The 16,715-nt window shown below is 46.6% G+C and overlaps 1 protein-coding gene across 3 annotated transcripts in view; it reads left to right on the forward strand.

Annotated features, from left to right (window-relative positions):
• Positions 1-16,715, forward strand: part of KCNIP2 (potassium voltage-gated channel interacting protein 2) — a 104,670-nt gene that overhangs the window by 43,999 nt on the left and 43,956 nt on the right. Inside the window, exon 1 of one of the 3 annotated variants that reach the window (XM_083443892.1) lies at positions 9,185-9,950. The exons of the other annotated variants lie outside the window; for them this stretch is intronic. Within the exon in view, the coding sequence (XP_083300018.1) occupies positions 9,863-9,950 (88 nt within the window). The 5' untranslated portion in view covers positions 9,185-9,862. Of the gene's footprint in view, positions 1-9,184; positions 9,951-16,715 lie in introns of those variants that run through there. 3 annotated transcript variants of the gene reach the window in all.

Here is a 16,715-nt window from a genome sequence, read left to right on the forward strand (position 1 = left end):
CACTGGGGCAGACTGGTGATGGTAGCAGCCATAGGTTTTGCTACCAGACCAGTCAGGGGACTCTGCATTCATCCATTATCCCCTCCAATGTTTCTCAAACCAGGAAAACTCATTGCAGACCAGGATATAAATTTATGTCTATATCTGTGTGCTTCCATCTGCCTCCCCGCTGGTTTGACCTGCAACCTTCATCAGCCTCAGGTGAAGTTCCTGGTTCAAATCTCACCTCTGGCCATTAATTCATAGATAGATTTAGGCAAGCCACTGTTTTGCCAGCTTCAGTGCTCCCCCTGAACCCACATGCAACACAGGGATAATTATACTGGCTCACTTTGCAGGGTTGTTGTTACAAGTGCAGCAAAATAATGCATGTGAAGTGCTTTGAACACTTGAAAGCACTACAGAAATCCTGCCCGTTGTTGTTATTACTCTCCAGGGCCTCTATCACTTTTTGTGTGCTTTTGTCATCCTGCTACCTTCGTTTCTTAGATCCTGGTGCCCCTATGGGAGTATTTTGTAGAATTATGGAAGAGTTGGAAGGGATCCCAAGGGCCATCTAGTCCAACCCCCTGCAAGGCAGGAATCTTATCTAAAGCATCCATGACAGACGGCCATCCAACCTCTGTTTAAAAACTTCCAAGGAAGGAGAGTCCACCACCTCCTGAGGGAGACTGTTCCACTGCTGAACAACTCTTACTGTCAGAAAGTCCCCCCCCCCCCCGAATGTTTAGTAGGCATCTCCTTTCTTTCAACTTGAAGGCCACTGGTTGGAGTCCTGCCCTCCGGAGCAGGAGAAAACAAGCATGTTCCCTCCTCCAAATATCCTTAAGATATTTGAAGATGGCTATCATATCTCCTCTCAGACTCCACTTTTCCAGGCTAAACATACCCAGCTCCTTCAAGTGCTCCTCATAAGGCTTAGTTTCCAGACCCTTGATCATCAGGGTTGTCCTACTCTGCATAGCTTGTCAACATCTTTCTTAAATTGTGGTGCCCAGACTTGGAAACAGCATTCCAAGTGTGGTCACACTAAGGCAGAACAGAGTGGTACTATTATTTCCCTTTATCTGGACACTATACTTAGCCTAGAATAGCATTAGCTTTTTTTGCTGCTGCATCACACGGTTGGCTCATGTTAAGCTTGTGGTCCACCCAAGACCCCTAAATCCTTTTCACATGTACTGCTAGTAAGCCAGGTGTCTCCTATCCTATATTTGTGCATCTGGTTCTTCCTGCCTAAGTGCAGAACCTTACGTTTATTCGGGGCCTTTCACTTAATGTTACTATAAAAAGATAAGAAAAGGCTTTGGGTGCTGCTAGGTTCTTGCCAAAGTTCATTTTTCCATGGCAATTTCAAAGCTGGATTATAAAACTTGAGATCCAACTGATTGACTTATCTGATTCCCCACCCCCCAGGATTTACCGTATTTTTCGCTCTATAAGACTCACCAGACCACAAGACGCACCTAGTTTTTGGAGGAGGAAAACAAGAAAAAAAAAAATATTCTGAATCTCAGAAGCCAGAACAGCAAGAGGGATCGCTGCGCAGTGAAAGCAGCAATCCCTCTTGCTGTTCTGGCTTCTGGGATAGCTGCGCAGCCTGCATTCGCTCCATAAGACGCACACACATTTCCCCTTATTTTTTAGGAGGGAAAAAGCGAGTCTTATAGAGCAAAAAATACAGTAAGCAATGATTGGTGCCTTCCGCCTGAGGATGTGGGATGTTGCAGAGCCCAGTGGTTTACTGCTGTAAAAAGTGCCATACCTCATTGCAGAATGATAAAGAGGACTGGGGTTGAAAGTCCCCATGTGGTTTCGGTCATGAATACCAGGAGTGGTATGGTCCTGCCCCTAAACTGCCATGAGTTCGTGTTTGCAAGGCCAGAGCTAGTTTTCCCTCATAGCATTTTCCATTAAGAAGTGTGAACGCTGCTGTTGCACAGGGAGAGGCAATTTTCACTGTAAATAGCATGTTTAAACTGACAGCAAAATGTTATTGCAAATGCAGCCTTGGATCCCTTTATAATCAGGAGCAATGACTCTGGGGCAATTGAAATATTAAACTATGAACATAAACACTTTGTGCCTAAGACAGATTTGGGAATAGTTTTATATTTATCTTTGTAATTAAACAGCAGTTCTATTTATGAGTCGACCGGGAAGCTAAAATGGTCTTGGCATGAGGCCAGTGGGGCGGCAGTCCTTTATATACTTTCCTGAGAGTGAGATCCAGTGAGCACGATGGGGGTTTTCTTCTGAGTAAACATAGAGCAGGTGTGCTCTGGAAAGTACAGAAGGGGTAGGACAGGAAGAGAGCATTTATGGTGGGATGAGAAGGATGGTTTCTATGGGAGGAAGGTAGTGAGAGAAGGACCACGGCTCATTGGTAGCACATCACCTTTGCATGTGGTCAGCCCCAGGCACAATCTCTGTCATTTCCTGGGAGAGACCCTGAAGAGCACTTGCCAGTGTAGACAAAGCACAACTGGATGGACCAATGGCCTGCTTCAGGTAGCTCGGTAGAGCATGACCCCTTAATTTCAGGGTCATGGGTTCGAGTCCATGTTGATGCCGGCATTTGCAGGGGGTCAGACTAGATGACTTGGCCCCTTCCAAGTCTTCAGTTCTGTGATTCTAAGACAGCTTCCTATCTTTCTATGTTTTGACATGGCATGGTGCATAAAAAGGTACCTTAGATACTGAATCAGAGCATGGGTCTCTCTAGCTCAGTAATGTCCACATTGAATGGCAGCAGACTCTCCAGGGTTTCAGACTGGAGTCTGTCCAAGCCCTACCTGGAGATGCCAGACCTTCTGCATTCAAAGCAGGCACTCTTCCACTGAGCTGTGGCCCTTGGTAGGTGTTGTGCTAATCAGCCAAAAGGTGATGCCGCTTGACAATGCCAGAAGAAAATAGGAAGGTGACCCATATTTTAACTACACACTGTGCGAAGAAATACTTTTATGAGATGGGGTGAGCTCCCGTTGCTTGGTCCCAGCTCCTGCCAACCCAGCAGTTCGAAAGCACGCCAAAAAGGCAAGTAGATAAATAGGTACCGCTCCAGCGGGAAGGTAAATGGTGTTTCCGTGTGCTGCTCTGGTTTCGCCAGAAGCGGCTTAGTCATGCTGGCCACATGACCCAGAAAAACTGTCTGTGGACAAACGCCGGCTCCCTTGGCCTGTAAAGCGAGATGAGCGCCGCAACCCCAGAGTCGTCTGCGACTGGACTTAACTGTCAGGGGTCCCTTTACCTTTTTAAGCAGCCTCACACAACCATAGCCCAGAGCGTAGACCAAGCAGGAGCTCACCCAAATGGCAGACCCTCCAAGTGTCCCTTTTTTCCAGGGACAGTCCTGTATTTACAGAAGCCATCCCAGTTTCTGATTTGATCCCAGAATGTCCTGCTTTTCCTTAGGATGTCCCTATTTTCATCGGAGAAATGTTGGACGGTGTGTGACCCCCGAGCCAAGGAGATACAACCCTTAGAAGACATCTGAAGGCAGCCCTGTATAGGGAAGCATTTTAATGTTTAATGCTTTGTTATGTTTTTATATATGTTATACAGTGGTACCTTGGGTTACAGACACTTCAGGTTACATTCGCTTCAGGTTACAGACTCCGCTAACCCAGAAATAGTACTTTGGGTTAAGAACTTTGCTTCAGGCTGAGAACAGAAATTGCAAGGCGGTGGCACGGCGGTGGCAGGAGGCCCCATTAGCTAATGTGGTACCTCAGGTTAAGAACAGTTTCAGGTTAAGAATGGACCTCCAGAACGAATTAAGTTCTTAACCCGAGGTACCACTGTATATGTTGGAAGCCTCCCGGAGTAGCTGGGGCAACCCAGTCAGATGGGTGGGATATTATTATAATTATTATTATTATTAAGGAAAGGACATCTCTATTTTCACCAGAGATGTGCTGGAGGCGGTCATGTCTGAGGTGCATCTGTATCTGGCTGAGCCCAATATTATGGCCGCCACAAACTGATGCCTTGGTTAAAGGATAGTAGTACTGCCTTCTTCCACTAGATGTGCTCCTCCTCTAACACTTGCTAGATAGCTGAGAAAGCCTTTGTGCAGAGGTGTGCGAAGATTAAAAAGGCCGTCCGGTACTGTCATCCACCGTGTGTTCTAAAAACCACTTCTCTGGCTTCTTTAAACAAAGGCTTGGTAGCCTACAAAAAACAGGGAGCAAAACTGCAGCTTCGTTTCTGGTCCTCTCACCTTGAAAAAAGGGTATCGTGTAGTGTTGGGAACAGCTGTCAACTTTCAGATTTGAACATAAGGGATCAGCAGCCTCAAAAATAAGGGAACAGCAGCCTCCCCTGTCCTGGGGACAGTCTATGGGATATCTAACAATCCAGGATAGCAGCGGGAAACGGCGCTGGAATAAGGGAATTTTCCGCCAAAAAAGGGAAGGTTGACAGCTATGGTTGGGAAAGGTTCAGAAACAGCAACCTAAATGATCGAGGGGGTGGAGCAACTACTCTGTGAAGACTTCTTAGAGAAAAGGCAAGCAAGAGGCACCATGCTAGAAGTTTATAAAACCATGCATGGTATGAAGACAGTGGATAGAGAAAAGCTTTTCTCCCTTCTCTCACAACACGAGAACTCATGGACATAAAAATAATGCTGGAAGATTCAGGACAGATAAAAGAAAGTGCTTTGCCCAGCTCCTAGTTAAACTATGGAACTCGCTCCCAGAAAAGGCAGCGATGGCCACCAACCTAGATGGCTTTAAAAGAGAATCCATGGAGAAGAGGGCTATCAATGGCTGAATACCAGTTGCTGGAAGCCACAGGAGGGGAAGAAGAGTTTGGATTTGATATCCTGCTTTATCACTACCCAAAGGAGTCGCAAAGTGGCTAACAATTTCCTTTTCCCTTCCTCCCCCACAACAAACACTCTGTGAGGTGAGTGGGGCTGAGAGACTTCAGAGAAGTGTGACTAGCCCAAGGTCACCCAGCAGCTGCATGTGGCGGAGTGGAGACGCGAACCCGGTTCACCAGATTACGAGTCCACCGCTCTTAACCACTACACCACACTGGCTCTTGTGTTTGAATGTTGCTTGCTGGTTTCCCACAGGCATCTGGTTGGCCACTATGAAAACAGGATGCTGGGCTAGATGGGCCACTGGCCTGATCCAGAAGGCTCTTCTTGTATTTGATCAGCCAGTGTATCTGCAAATATGCCTTCAAGTAGGCTAGAACTCAGATCTTCAGGAAAAGAAAACCCATGTTGGGTGGCTTATTAAATACTCCCGGCCATGCAGGGGAGGCCCAGCTATGACGAGCATTGCCTTCTTGTGCCTCCTGCTGCTGTTCTTCCTGCAAAGGATGTCACTGAGCACCAAGATAAACAAAGACTCCCACAGAATGCTGCACTCTTACATTCTTTTTATTACACAATCTAGGATGACTACCACTTCCTGTTTCATGGCTGGCAGCAGCACCTGGCATCTTTGGACAGCTGCCAGAGCACCAGCAGCCTGGCAGGGGCTGCCACTAATGCCTGCTCCGGCCCCCACGTCTTCATCCTGGCACTTCCACGAAGCACCAGGCAAATGGGTCTGCCTGCTGATTTCATTTCCCACAATGCCCCAGCGGAATCTTCAGTCCAGAGGCATTGTGGCCAGTTCACATGGTGGCTCAGCCCAGCAACCTGGCGCTGCTTGGCTGGTGCCCACTGTCGCCAGGTAAGGCGGGGGGAGGAATTAGTAAACAATAAACTCAATATGCAGAGAACTGACAGTGAGCAAAGTGTTGTTTGTATTCACACACTCTACTGGTACTCTGTTGACAAGTACAGTGGTGCCTCGCAAGACGAAAAGAATCCGTTCTGCGAGTCTCTTCGTCTAGCAGTTTTTTCGTCTTGCGAAGCAACCCTATTAGCGGATTAGCACTATTAGCGGTTTAGCGGCTATTAGCGGCTATTAAAGGCTTAAGGGATTAGCGGATTAGCTGCTAAAAGGCTATTAGCAGCTTAGTGCCTTAGAAAAAGGGGGTGGGGAGCGGAAAAAAATCGCAAGAATCGCAAGACATTTTCGTCTTGCAAAGCAAGCCCATAGAGAAATTCGTCCTGCGAAGCGCATTGAAAAACGGAAAACCCTTTCGTCTAGCGGGTTTTCCGTCTTGCGAGGCATTCGTCTTGTGGGGCACCACTGTACTCATGTATATTTAGCCTAACTTATACATCTCTCTTGCATCAGAAAGTTCATCATTGTAAGGCACAGTTATACAGGGATGTTTGCGTTGATCAGACATGGCATTCTCCACATGGTGTGTGCGTGCAGGCTCAGACCAATGGGCCAGAGACTTGCTTCCATGACTCCTTCTAGAATCTATACACTGCAGGGAGAGTATAACTGTGAACTGTGAAGAGGCTAGAACAACCCCACTTCACCCATAAGCATGCATAGAAGCAGTAGGGAAATCCATATTTGATTATCACTCTCAATGGGAATCAAGCGGCTGTGCAGGGGGCTCCTTCAAAACGTGTGATGTTTTGACTGTAAGCACACGGAGAGGCAGATATCTGTGACTACCAGTCATGTAGCGAGCCAAGCATTGCCGTGCGTGGGAATTCAAGAAAGTGGAGAAGTGGGGAAAGATTGTAATGCTCAGCTTTTGTGGCAGCTGAAGTCTACAGATTGTTGATTCTCTGTGTGTTCAGAGCTGCTGCACCAGGGAGTTTTTAAGGAGACGCCGCGCAGTAAGCTTGTATGCCATCCCTTCTTGGTCTTGATCTGACCCCGTAGTGAGTATGGCATGGTGGTCTTGAGTCTGACTCTAAGCTAGGAAGGATCAGCAGTATAGAGAGGGGTGTGTGTGCAGACTAGTACATGATTTGAGGATATTCTTGGGCCAAAGAGATGACCCTTTCTCATACATGCACAACTAGCTAAAGACAAGCTTCCACATTGATGCAAGGAGGTGACCCCTATGTCTAAGGACCAAGATTTTGGCCTTGGATTGGTTGGAGTGTTGTCATAGGTAGGTAAGTAGACAGACAGACAGACAGACAGACAGACAGATAGTCAGGGATGAGGGGTTTGCTGAGTTGGATCAGGACCACATTGTGAGTGGGGGGAAGGGGGCCTTAACGCTTTGCCCCCACTGGTCCTGCTAATGGCAACAGGAGGAATGGCAAAGTGTAAAATTTCCCGCAGTGATGACCATCAACTTGGCTGACTTTAAAGAGGATTTGACAGCCTCTTGTACCTCCAACTCCCATCCATCCCAGACAACATGGTTAATGTCCAGGGATGATGCAGTCAGCATCTGGAGGGTCATGGGTTTCTGTATAGAGACAGTTGGTGATCTGAAAGTTGCCAATGTTTATCTGTTTCTTTTAACAATGTTCAGTTCAGTTCAGTTCAAGGTTTCCCAACAGTCAGGGAAAAAACCTAACCTCCAACTGATACTCAAAGCCACACAACAATAGGAACATAACAGGCTTATACCAGGGAACATTATTTGTCTATCTAGTCTAGTATTGTCTACTCTAACTGGCAGCAGTTCTCAATGGTCTTGGGCAAATCCTATATTGTAACTGGAGATGCCAGGGATTGTATCTGGAACCTTCTGCATGAAACACATGTGTTCTACCACTCTGTTACGTTCCCTGCTAAATTTAGTGTACATGCAACACGAGCGTACCTGAAACATGTTGGAACTGGGTCTGAGTCACGTGGGAATGTAATAACAATATACTTCCAAAATTATCAGAAAGGCTTTTTTCCATGAAAGAGATCCATGCTTTGATTTAGCAGACTCCTATGTATTGTTTGGGAGATTTTGTGGTGGGAGAGACAAGGCTTGTTCTCCCAGGAGATTATGTAATATATTTAACGACAAAGCTCAATTGTTCTTAATGTAGGTTTGAATGGAGGTTCAGTTTTGTATAGGTTGCATTTGTTTGCGTTTTGGTGTTGTAAGCTGCCCTATGAACAGTTTTCTGCTGCAAGGCAATCTATGAATGTTTGAAGTGAATAAATGAAATCCATACTCTGCCTTTTGTAGCTTTTTAGATCATCTAAAGCAGTGCCAGGGAAGCTGCAACTCTCAGGATATTTTTGGACTCCAGTTTTCATCTGCTCACAGCCTTTCACAGCCAGTGGTGAGGGAAGATGGAGTTGAAGTCCAACAGCATCTGGAGGGTCACAGGTTCCCCACCTCTGATTTCCGTGCTTTTATTTGCTTTCCCCAACTAAACCTCTGCTTTTGCTAAGGTCTGGCTTGCTCTGGGTTATTCACAAAGCGCATTTGCTTATATAAGTCTCTGAACACTGTAAGCTACTGTGTGTAATACTCTTCAGGATAAGAAATGGGGTAAAACTGAGTAAGAAAGTATGTCACCACATACGTACTGTATATGCTTTGCTTTCGTATATCCTTTGTTCCAGGTACTTCTGTCTGGTGTCCACTCATTATCTTGCTACCTAGATCTCTATAAGGTAATGGCAGTGAAAGCCTGAGTTGTAAAGGTGTGTATGAAAGCAGATTCACCATCTCTAGCATTCCTGCGTGTGCGTTTTTTAAAATATGCTAGCTCTTATCAAGATAACCATCTTGGGTTGTCTGGACAAGTTACTTGGTTTGTGACACCTGCATCACCTCTTTTACATGCCATGCAACAAAGCCCCATCCATTTGCCTGTTATCTTCAGAAACCAAACTGTGCCGAAGTGTAATAAAGGATGTCGCTGCAAACTGTCAAAAGCAGCGGGCACAACTATAGGTTTGTGGCCAGCCACCACCCCCTCCTTTGGGGCTGCCATTCTCCTTCCTGGTAGTTAACCCAGATCCTTTTCAGATACAGAGGCAGGTGGATTTGTGGTCCACAGCTGCGTCTCTTCCTACCTCTTTATTTCCACCCAGCTGCAGCTTTCCCTTGTCACTCGCTGATGTATCGCCCCGATAGTTTGAGGAATTACGTTGCCAGCACGCCTTTGTTTGCACAGAGCCAGATGTGGAGCAGTGCTAGGCGTCTGTCTCTGTGCCCTGTCCTGTGATGCTTCCCCCACTTTGATGGAAAAGGCACATCCTTGCAGTCTGCAGGAAAGGCGTTAGGAGGAGGCAGCAGCGCCCCATTGGCCAGCAGGACCTGTGGAGTCAGACCATTGCCATGCCAACCGACACTGCCTGTGGTTTCCCGGGAGCCTGTTGTAGAGCGCTGGGTGTGGCAGAGGAAGATGCCAGGCAGAGCAGGGAACCAAAGAGGCATCTGCTGCCCAACCTTGCCTGGAAGGGGACACTCCCCCAAGGCAGGGCATTGCCAGCTGCCCCCCTTCATGGAACTATGCGACTGGCTGGGAGAGCCACTTAGCACTGCCTCTTTTGTGGTTCTTGCTTCGCTGTCCACTCCTCGCTGCTTCTTCCAGCAACTTTGCTGCACGGAGGCGGAGGAGGAGGAGGGTCCGAGGAGGGAGCGTCGCCTGCGTGTGTCATTGGAGAAGCTCACAGTTAAGACAGCAGCAAGCCACTCCGTGCTCAGCTTTGTCCTGTGCTACAATTGTTCCAAGTTTTCAGAAGCCCTCGAAAGTGCTGGGACTTTCTGAATCTGGATGGGGAGCACAGCTCTGGGCGTGTCCCCTTACTGGCAGCCGCTGCTCTCGCGGTGACCCAGGCATTGCCTGTGCCACCACCAATCCCAGCGGAATTATCTGAGCACAAACCTCCTCCTCTTCCTCCCACCTAGCCCTGCTGTCTGTCTGAGATCAGGGGGTTGTTCTGGCTCGGATGTCTGGGCACGGTCAGAGGCAGGAACAGAAGGGCCCCCTACTCCTTGAGCACTTCTAGTTCTCACCCTGCCCAAGGAGTTGTTTTTCTGACCGGGGGCCACCCTGCCACTGTGTCTTGGCACCATGACTCACTGCCAGCGACGGTGCAAGAGGCAGCTGGGGCGGGCGATCCGCTTCTTCTACCAGCTGGTCACGGGGACCCTGTCTCAAGGTAGGCTGATTCCGGGGTTCTGGTGGAGGGGTGGGCTCTGGAGTTGGCATGGAAAGGAACTGTGGCAGATGGCTAGAGATCATGAGCATTTTGTGGGGTGGTCTTTAAAGCCATGGGCTCTGCAGTGAAGCACAAGGGGGGGCAATCTTTCTCCCCCCCCTTAGTTGTAGGTCATCCTGCCTCTTTGGAGTAGGGGAAGAAGAAAACAAAATTGATGTGGCTAGTCCAGAATGACATACCTGAGAGATGATGGAGTCACACTGAGTTTCAGTTGCGCCTCCACACATACACTTATGTTCTGGTTCAGGGCCAGGACCCCCAATCAGGTCCTTGGAATTGGTGGCTGGGTCTTTCTGCAGCCTTGCTGGGAGCACCAGGGCTGGCTGGGAAGAAATTCTTCCTGCATCATACCCTTTTCAGACTCTCTTGCTTTAAACATGAGGCATATCTAATGTGTTGGCTCCCATGGCCCATTTCCACCCCACCCTGTAAAAGGCCTCTTTGCAGAGAGATTGAAGCTCTGCTCTGCAAACAGAATTATACGTGCCCAGCAGAAGCACCGAGAGTTGGACTGGAGCCCATTACTTCTTATTGGAGCTGATGCTGTTCGATCTGTGCACCCAAACTTCATGCTTATTCCTATTACCTGACCCAGAAAAGCAAGCCTCAGGTGGTTGAGCTCGAGCAGATTCCAGCCTATATGCAGAGATTCTAGGCTTTTTCAGCTTTTTCCGGTCCCAATGTGCAACAGCCTTTCTCCATTCCTTCAGTGTCCTGTGTGCTTCCCAGGCGTAGGTTTGGGGCAAAGAGTGAGTCATGATTTAAGTGCACATTCTAATGCAAGGAGCCTGTGGCCATCCAGATCTTGTTAGATTCCAACTCCCATCATCAAGGCAAATAGTCAGGGATGATGGGAATTCTAGATCAACATCATTTGGAGTACCAGAAGTTCCCCACACAACTTCTAATGTGTGTTGTCATAGAATCATAGAATCATAGAATCATAGAGTTGGAAGAGACCACAGGGGCCATCGAGTCCAACCCCCATCGAGTCCTCCTTTTACTAGTTAAATCTCAAATGGTTCTCCTCTGGTGTCATCCTTTTCTGATCTAGAAGCTCATTGAGTTGAGGAAGAATCACACCCCCAACATATTCCCTCTGCTTGTTGGTCTCTAGAATTCAGTGAATATTCAAAGGATTTCTGTCGCTGGGTCAGGTTGCCCAGTGGAGGTGGTCAGACTCGTTTTCAGCTCTCCCCTACTAGATCTGGGCTCAGTATTTCAAGATGGTACTTCCTCCTGCATTCGCTGTCCATCCCAGCCTATTTCTGGACCCAATGAGTGGCATATTGCTCTGAAGCATGGAGCTGTCTCTGCCATTTCCAGAGTCACACGCAACAGTTTGGTAGGATGCTAGCACTGATTGCTGAAAAGTTGAGGAGCATCAAGGGCTGCATTATGTACCTCCCAACTTCACTCCCTAGTGATGCTAATTCTGTATTTAGCAGGTGCCAGTCTTGAGCTTTGTAAATTTCATTGTGATAGGTGTGTCTTCTTGAGGAAGGCAGAGAAATAGCCTAACTTGTGGATGGACTGAATATGGGTGGAACTTAACTGCCTGCAGGAGATGACGACAATAGCTCTGGTTTACCATGAGGACTTCTTGAACTTAAGCCCATTTCTTGGAGAGTGAAGTTGAGATTCTAAATGAACATGACCCCATCCCTGGTTTAATGTAACTGAATAGCAATGACTGAAAATGTATTTCAGCTCTGAACGCCTTGTTCTCCAAGCCCCATGCTCTGTCAGCCACACCACACACTACCTGATTGCCCAGGTAGAATGAGGACACAATTGGTTCTCCTGCCCTACTTTGCCAGTTTCCCATACTATTTGTCAGGAAAGTTCATTTCACAGGTGGGCATCAGAGCTTAGGTGCATATTCAGGTGTATATTCATAATGCCTATTCAGAAGGATGCATTTTGTCCTCTGTGCCATTGGCTGTAGCACCCAAGTCCCTAAAACTGGCATGTTAGAGTCATCCTTGTGTTTGCCTGAGGATCAAGACAAGTTCCTCATGGGCCATGCCTCAGTTTTCCTAGGTCATGCAATAGGCATTTATGGTTAGTCAGGAATGAATAACTTTAGTTTACTCTGGAGTCAAGGCACTCAGAATTTGTCAGTCTACCTTAGCTCAGCATCCATGGTTGAGGTTTAACAGAGGCAAACAGAAACAGAATCATCAGGTTTAGCCAGCAGCTTGTGTTCTTCTCAAGATTTAAAGCCACTTTGGCTTTATGCTTTATGTTTGGCTTTATGTTTAACACAGGTGCACCCAAAATATGAATTCTGGTATTCTGCTTTTGTCTGTGCCAACTGTTCACATGTGAACTTTTTTGTTTGTTTAGAAGTAGCACTTTTAGGCTGCTGAACTGACCCAAGTCTCCTTTGTCCACCCCTTTCACTGCTGTTCCCAGGCTTTTTGCTGCCTGATCAACTGATGTTTCAGTGTCAGTTTGGGGTGGGGAGGATTCAGCAAGATGATGTCATGCAGCCAATTTAATTTGGCTGTGTGCAAACATTGTCAAGCCAATTCATAGCGAGAGTAGTGTTCCCTGCATCACATTATCCTCACTCTCAATATGCTCTGGGGATGAGAGGGAGAGTGCTTACCAGGGCGGTAGGGCCATCACCCCTTTTAACACCCACCCCAGTGGAAAAAGCATTTGCAAAAAGCCCTTCTTCCTGCCACACACACACACTTTGTCTCACCCTAAGTGCAGTGTCGTTTGTTCCATCGTGTTGAAATCCTTGTGAGAATTGGGATATTTCCAATCAAACACTGCAGGTGCAAATGGGAAAGTTGGCTTCTTTGCTTCCTGTCAAAACAAATGGAATTCCCCCCCCCCCCACGTCTTTCCCTGACTCTGCCTCTTTAAATGACTCCACCCGTTCATGGAACATGCTGCTCAATGGGGCTTGCTCCCTTAATGTTCCTACCTGATACAAAAGACAATGTAGATTAAGAACATTTCCCCTGTAGCTGGCTGCAGACAGTTAATCAAATTACCCCAAGAAAAGAGAGATTCAATTTGTGTGAAGGGTGGAAAAGAAGATTAACTTGGTTCAAAACAGAATATTTGGTGTGAGGGATCAACTGGTATCCTCGCAGCAGCTTCTCCAGGGACTGACTGAAGCGCAACAACTAGGCACTTGATGTATCAGCCTGGATTTGCTGAAATCTTGGACTGCCAATATTTATGCAATATCTTGCATAAAGTGTGGAGCTGGATGGAAGGTTTTTGCATCTATCATGCCCCCCTCCCAGACATGCATGTTTATTAGTTGAGGGGGTTTGCCAGTGGCCTGCAAGGAAAGGTACCTCTGATTCAAACTCCAAGCTCAGGTGGGCCTGATGTCATCTCTCTTTTTCTGCAAGAATAAAAACCTGAATTTTGGCCACGAGAATGTGACTTTTTGGACTCTGCCATAAGCAAGGGTATCATCTAATATTAACTAGTGAGAAGATGCATTTTTTTGTTTTTATGTTAAAATTATATTAAATTTAATGCAATTTCTTTTCTTAAATGTAATGTAAGTTGTTACAATATTTTCCCTTAGGATTCAAGGGTCTGCACCCTTATTATTTGGTCTGCCAGTGCTTTGTTCCTGCTTCAGAGGAGCTTCAGGGGTATTAGGATACAAGCCTGCTTAGAGTTTGACTCTTTCCCCATAAAACCTTTGTACTTAATCTTAGGGCCTTAGTACATCATTTTTATCATGCATTCATGGTGCTATCTAGGTGGTCATATACAGTCCCACTTTCAATACTGTTTGAAACGTTTGCAAATGTTTTGGGGTGGTCACACTGCTTCATTCCCAATCAGTGCCTATCCTATAACTTCCTGCTAAAATCCCATAACTTCTTATACCACCAACAAACTGGTTTATCTTGTTGCACTGTAGCCCCTCCAATAATGTGGTAGCATTGGGGAAGCATTGCAGAACAACTAATGAAACAGAATAAACCCACTGCTAATGGACTATTACTATGTCAAGAGCAAGTTGCATTAATGCATATGAAATAAAACAGTCTGGACGGGTCTCTAGGTGTGCAGAAGCAGATTGTGGCTAATGAATGAAAGGCACTCTGCACATGCCCTAAGGTGCTCTCTTCTGTATTATTCATTCACATGCCATTAGAGCTGGGCCCAGTCCAAATAAAGCACAGACTCTCCTGTTAAAAGTGCCCTGGAATGCTGTGAGCTCCCTGTGACGCTGGGCGAAGAGAAATGATTCCGGATCAATTAACCAGATTGAAACAGTAACATCTGTAGCCAAAAATAGCCTTTTGTCAATATTTGGCTGTGCTTTATTAATAATCAGCTCCCACTCTGATTAGCAGCTCTGTAATAAGATTCAGCTGTGACCTAAATTTAACTCTCCTAATGGACAGATAAAGCAAGAAGAAGAAGAAGAAGAAGAAGAAGAAAAGAAGATATTAGCCATCATTAGATCAGCCTGACCAGGCCAGGTAATCTAGGTGAGTGGGCTCCCAGCTGCAGGAAAGGGCACCCATGTCATCAGTGATGAACCCTCATTTCCTGAGCATTGCCTTAGCTGAACAGACGGCACAGGCAGATTCAAATTCTGTAGGACCCACGTTCCGCTGCTGGCTGAGTTGCGTTTTAAGGAATCTGTTGCTGTTATATAACTATGAAATGGTCCATGTGATCCATTGCCCTATTTCAGAAAGAAATCAAAGCTGGGGTGTGTATAATTAACCCGTAACTGACAGAGATGGGATTGTGTTGGAATATATATATAATATTTATGCTGTTCAGATAAATAGGATTCCAGGGCAGCTTACAATAACCAGTAGTAGGATTGTAAGCCTGAGGACAGGGACTCTCTAAGAAGACACGGCACAGAAGGAAAAAGGGTGAGGAGGGAGGAAGGAAACAGCAAGCTCAGGAACCAGTTCTTAAAGTTACAGTCTTTATAACGCAGTTATATAGTTCTACCTGCAGATTCTAGAGAGCAGCCCCTCCCTGGAAGTGCTCCCTCCTCCTCAAGGTTATATCTAGGAACAGAGCAGGTGGAAATGTTTGTGTCAAGAGGGCAGGATTGTTCTTGGCACACAGTTCTTCCCTCAGTGAGCTGATTCGAGGACAGCCAGAATCCTCCTAAAGAGAGGCCTTGATGGAGTCGCCCGCCTCCCTTGCTGTTCCCTGATGTGGTTCTGGCTGTCTTGGCAAAGAGCAAGCTCTTCCTGGGAGCACCTTTCTCATCTCTAGATCAGATCTGGGAATCTGCCGAGTGTTTTGTGATGGTCTTGCATGGCGTGGTATCCAGAAAATGCTGCCTGCATTTTTGGCTTATTTCTGGGGAGAGAGGTTTGAAGGATGCTCTGGTGTCCAGAGCCTTCAGCTCAAATTCTCCAAGTACCACCAGTCTCCCTTGGGCTTCCAGAAGAAGGCAACCATCCTGGGTTTTGTTTTTTAAAAAAATTGAATGCAGATGGCTTTTTGTGATCTGGCAACCCATCCTGCACAGTTCTTGATGTGGGCAGGCTGTAGCATATGACTCCATGCCCTTGGGTCATGGGGCCACACATTCACAATGGCATGGAAAATTAGTGGCTGTGCTTGAAGCCTTGCCAATGTGCAACTCTGTCTGCTATTTTTACCCAGGCAGGTGGGTGACTGTTTAATTTTAGCTCAGTGCCAGCACTGTCTCGCCAGGGAACTGGTGGGTGGTTGTGTGTGTGTGTGCGTGTGTGTGTATTCACAGCTTTCTTTTACATATAGAGGGAGATAAGTGGGGTGATGACACCTGGTTCTTAGACTCTGACTGCGTGCAAAGGTGACAGCACAGTGGTGCACTTAAGGCAACACAGGCTACGTGTAGAAAAGTCATAGCTCAGTGGCAGAGGATTTGCCTTGCATGCAGAAGGTCTCAGGTTCAATCCCCAGCAGGGAGAGGCTGTCTGAAACCCCGGAGAGCCACTGTCAGTGTAGACAATACTAAACTAGATGGACCAATGGTCTGATTCTGTATAAGGCAGTTTCTTGTTATCCTAAGTGCTTTGAACATTTGAAGATGCTATATTATTATACAGTAGTATTATTAGGCCAAAGGGTGAGCGACTGAACCCAGATCCCTGGACATTGTCATCTGCTTCACATGTAGATCACAAAAGGATTGTGGTGAAGGGCTGGAGGAGGCAATGTTGCTTGTGTATGCTGCATTTCAGGGTACTTATATTTGGAGGACTATCTTTGTTGTGCTAAAGGTAAGTCCTTACGCAGCTCAGGTTAATCATGTCTGGTTAGTGTTTAGAGAGAGACTTACAGATACCTAGGGCTTAATACACCTGTTTCCTCTTGGTCTGTCTGTGTTGTAAAAATGCAGTAACTTCGTGAGTGAAGGAGGAAAATTCTCCCTTTCTGAAATGGAAGAAGGTGACACTGTTTATTCCTGTGGGTTACCAGTGGTGACATGAAGTGTTTGGACTGTTACTCCCAGGTACCCCTTTTGTTTAACAGAGATTGCTTTTAGTGTATTGCCTGTGGAGAGCTTCTGCTCCTTCCCTATGCCTGCCTTTGATATCAGCCAACTATTGTTTGTTCGTTGCTGAGAACATCTGCAGCTAAGGAAGCATTCTGTCTAACCAGAAAGTTTGCTTCCTTCATTTTAAACACTAGGCTGGATTGCTGCTTCTCAGCTTTGATGCAATGAATACTGCTAGTAAAACACTTCCT

Source organism: Podarcis tiliguerta, assembly GCF_965153285.1.
Source record: "Podarcis tiliguerta genome assembly, chromosome: 5".
NCBI classification, from domain to species: domain Eukaryota; kingdom Metazoa; phylum Chordata; class Lepidosauria; order Squamata; family Lacertidae; genus Podarcis; species Podarcis tiliguerta.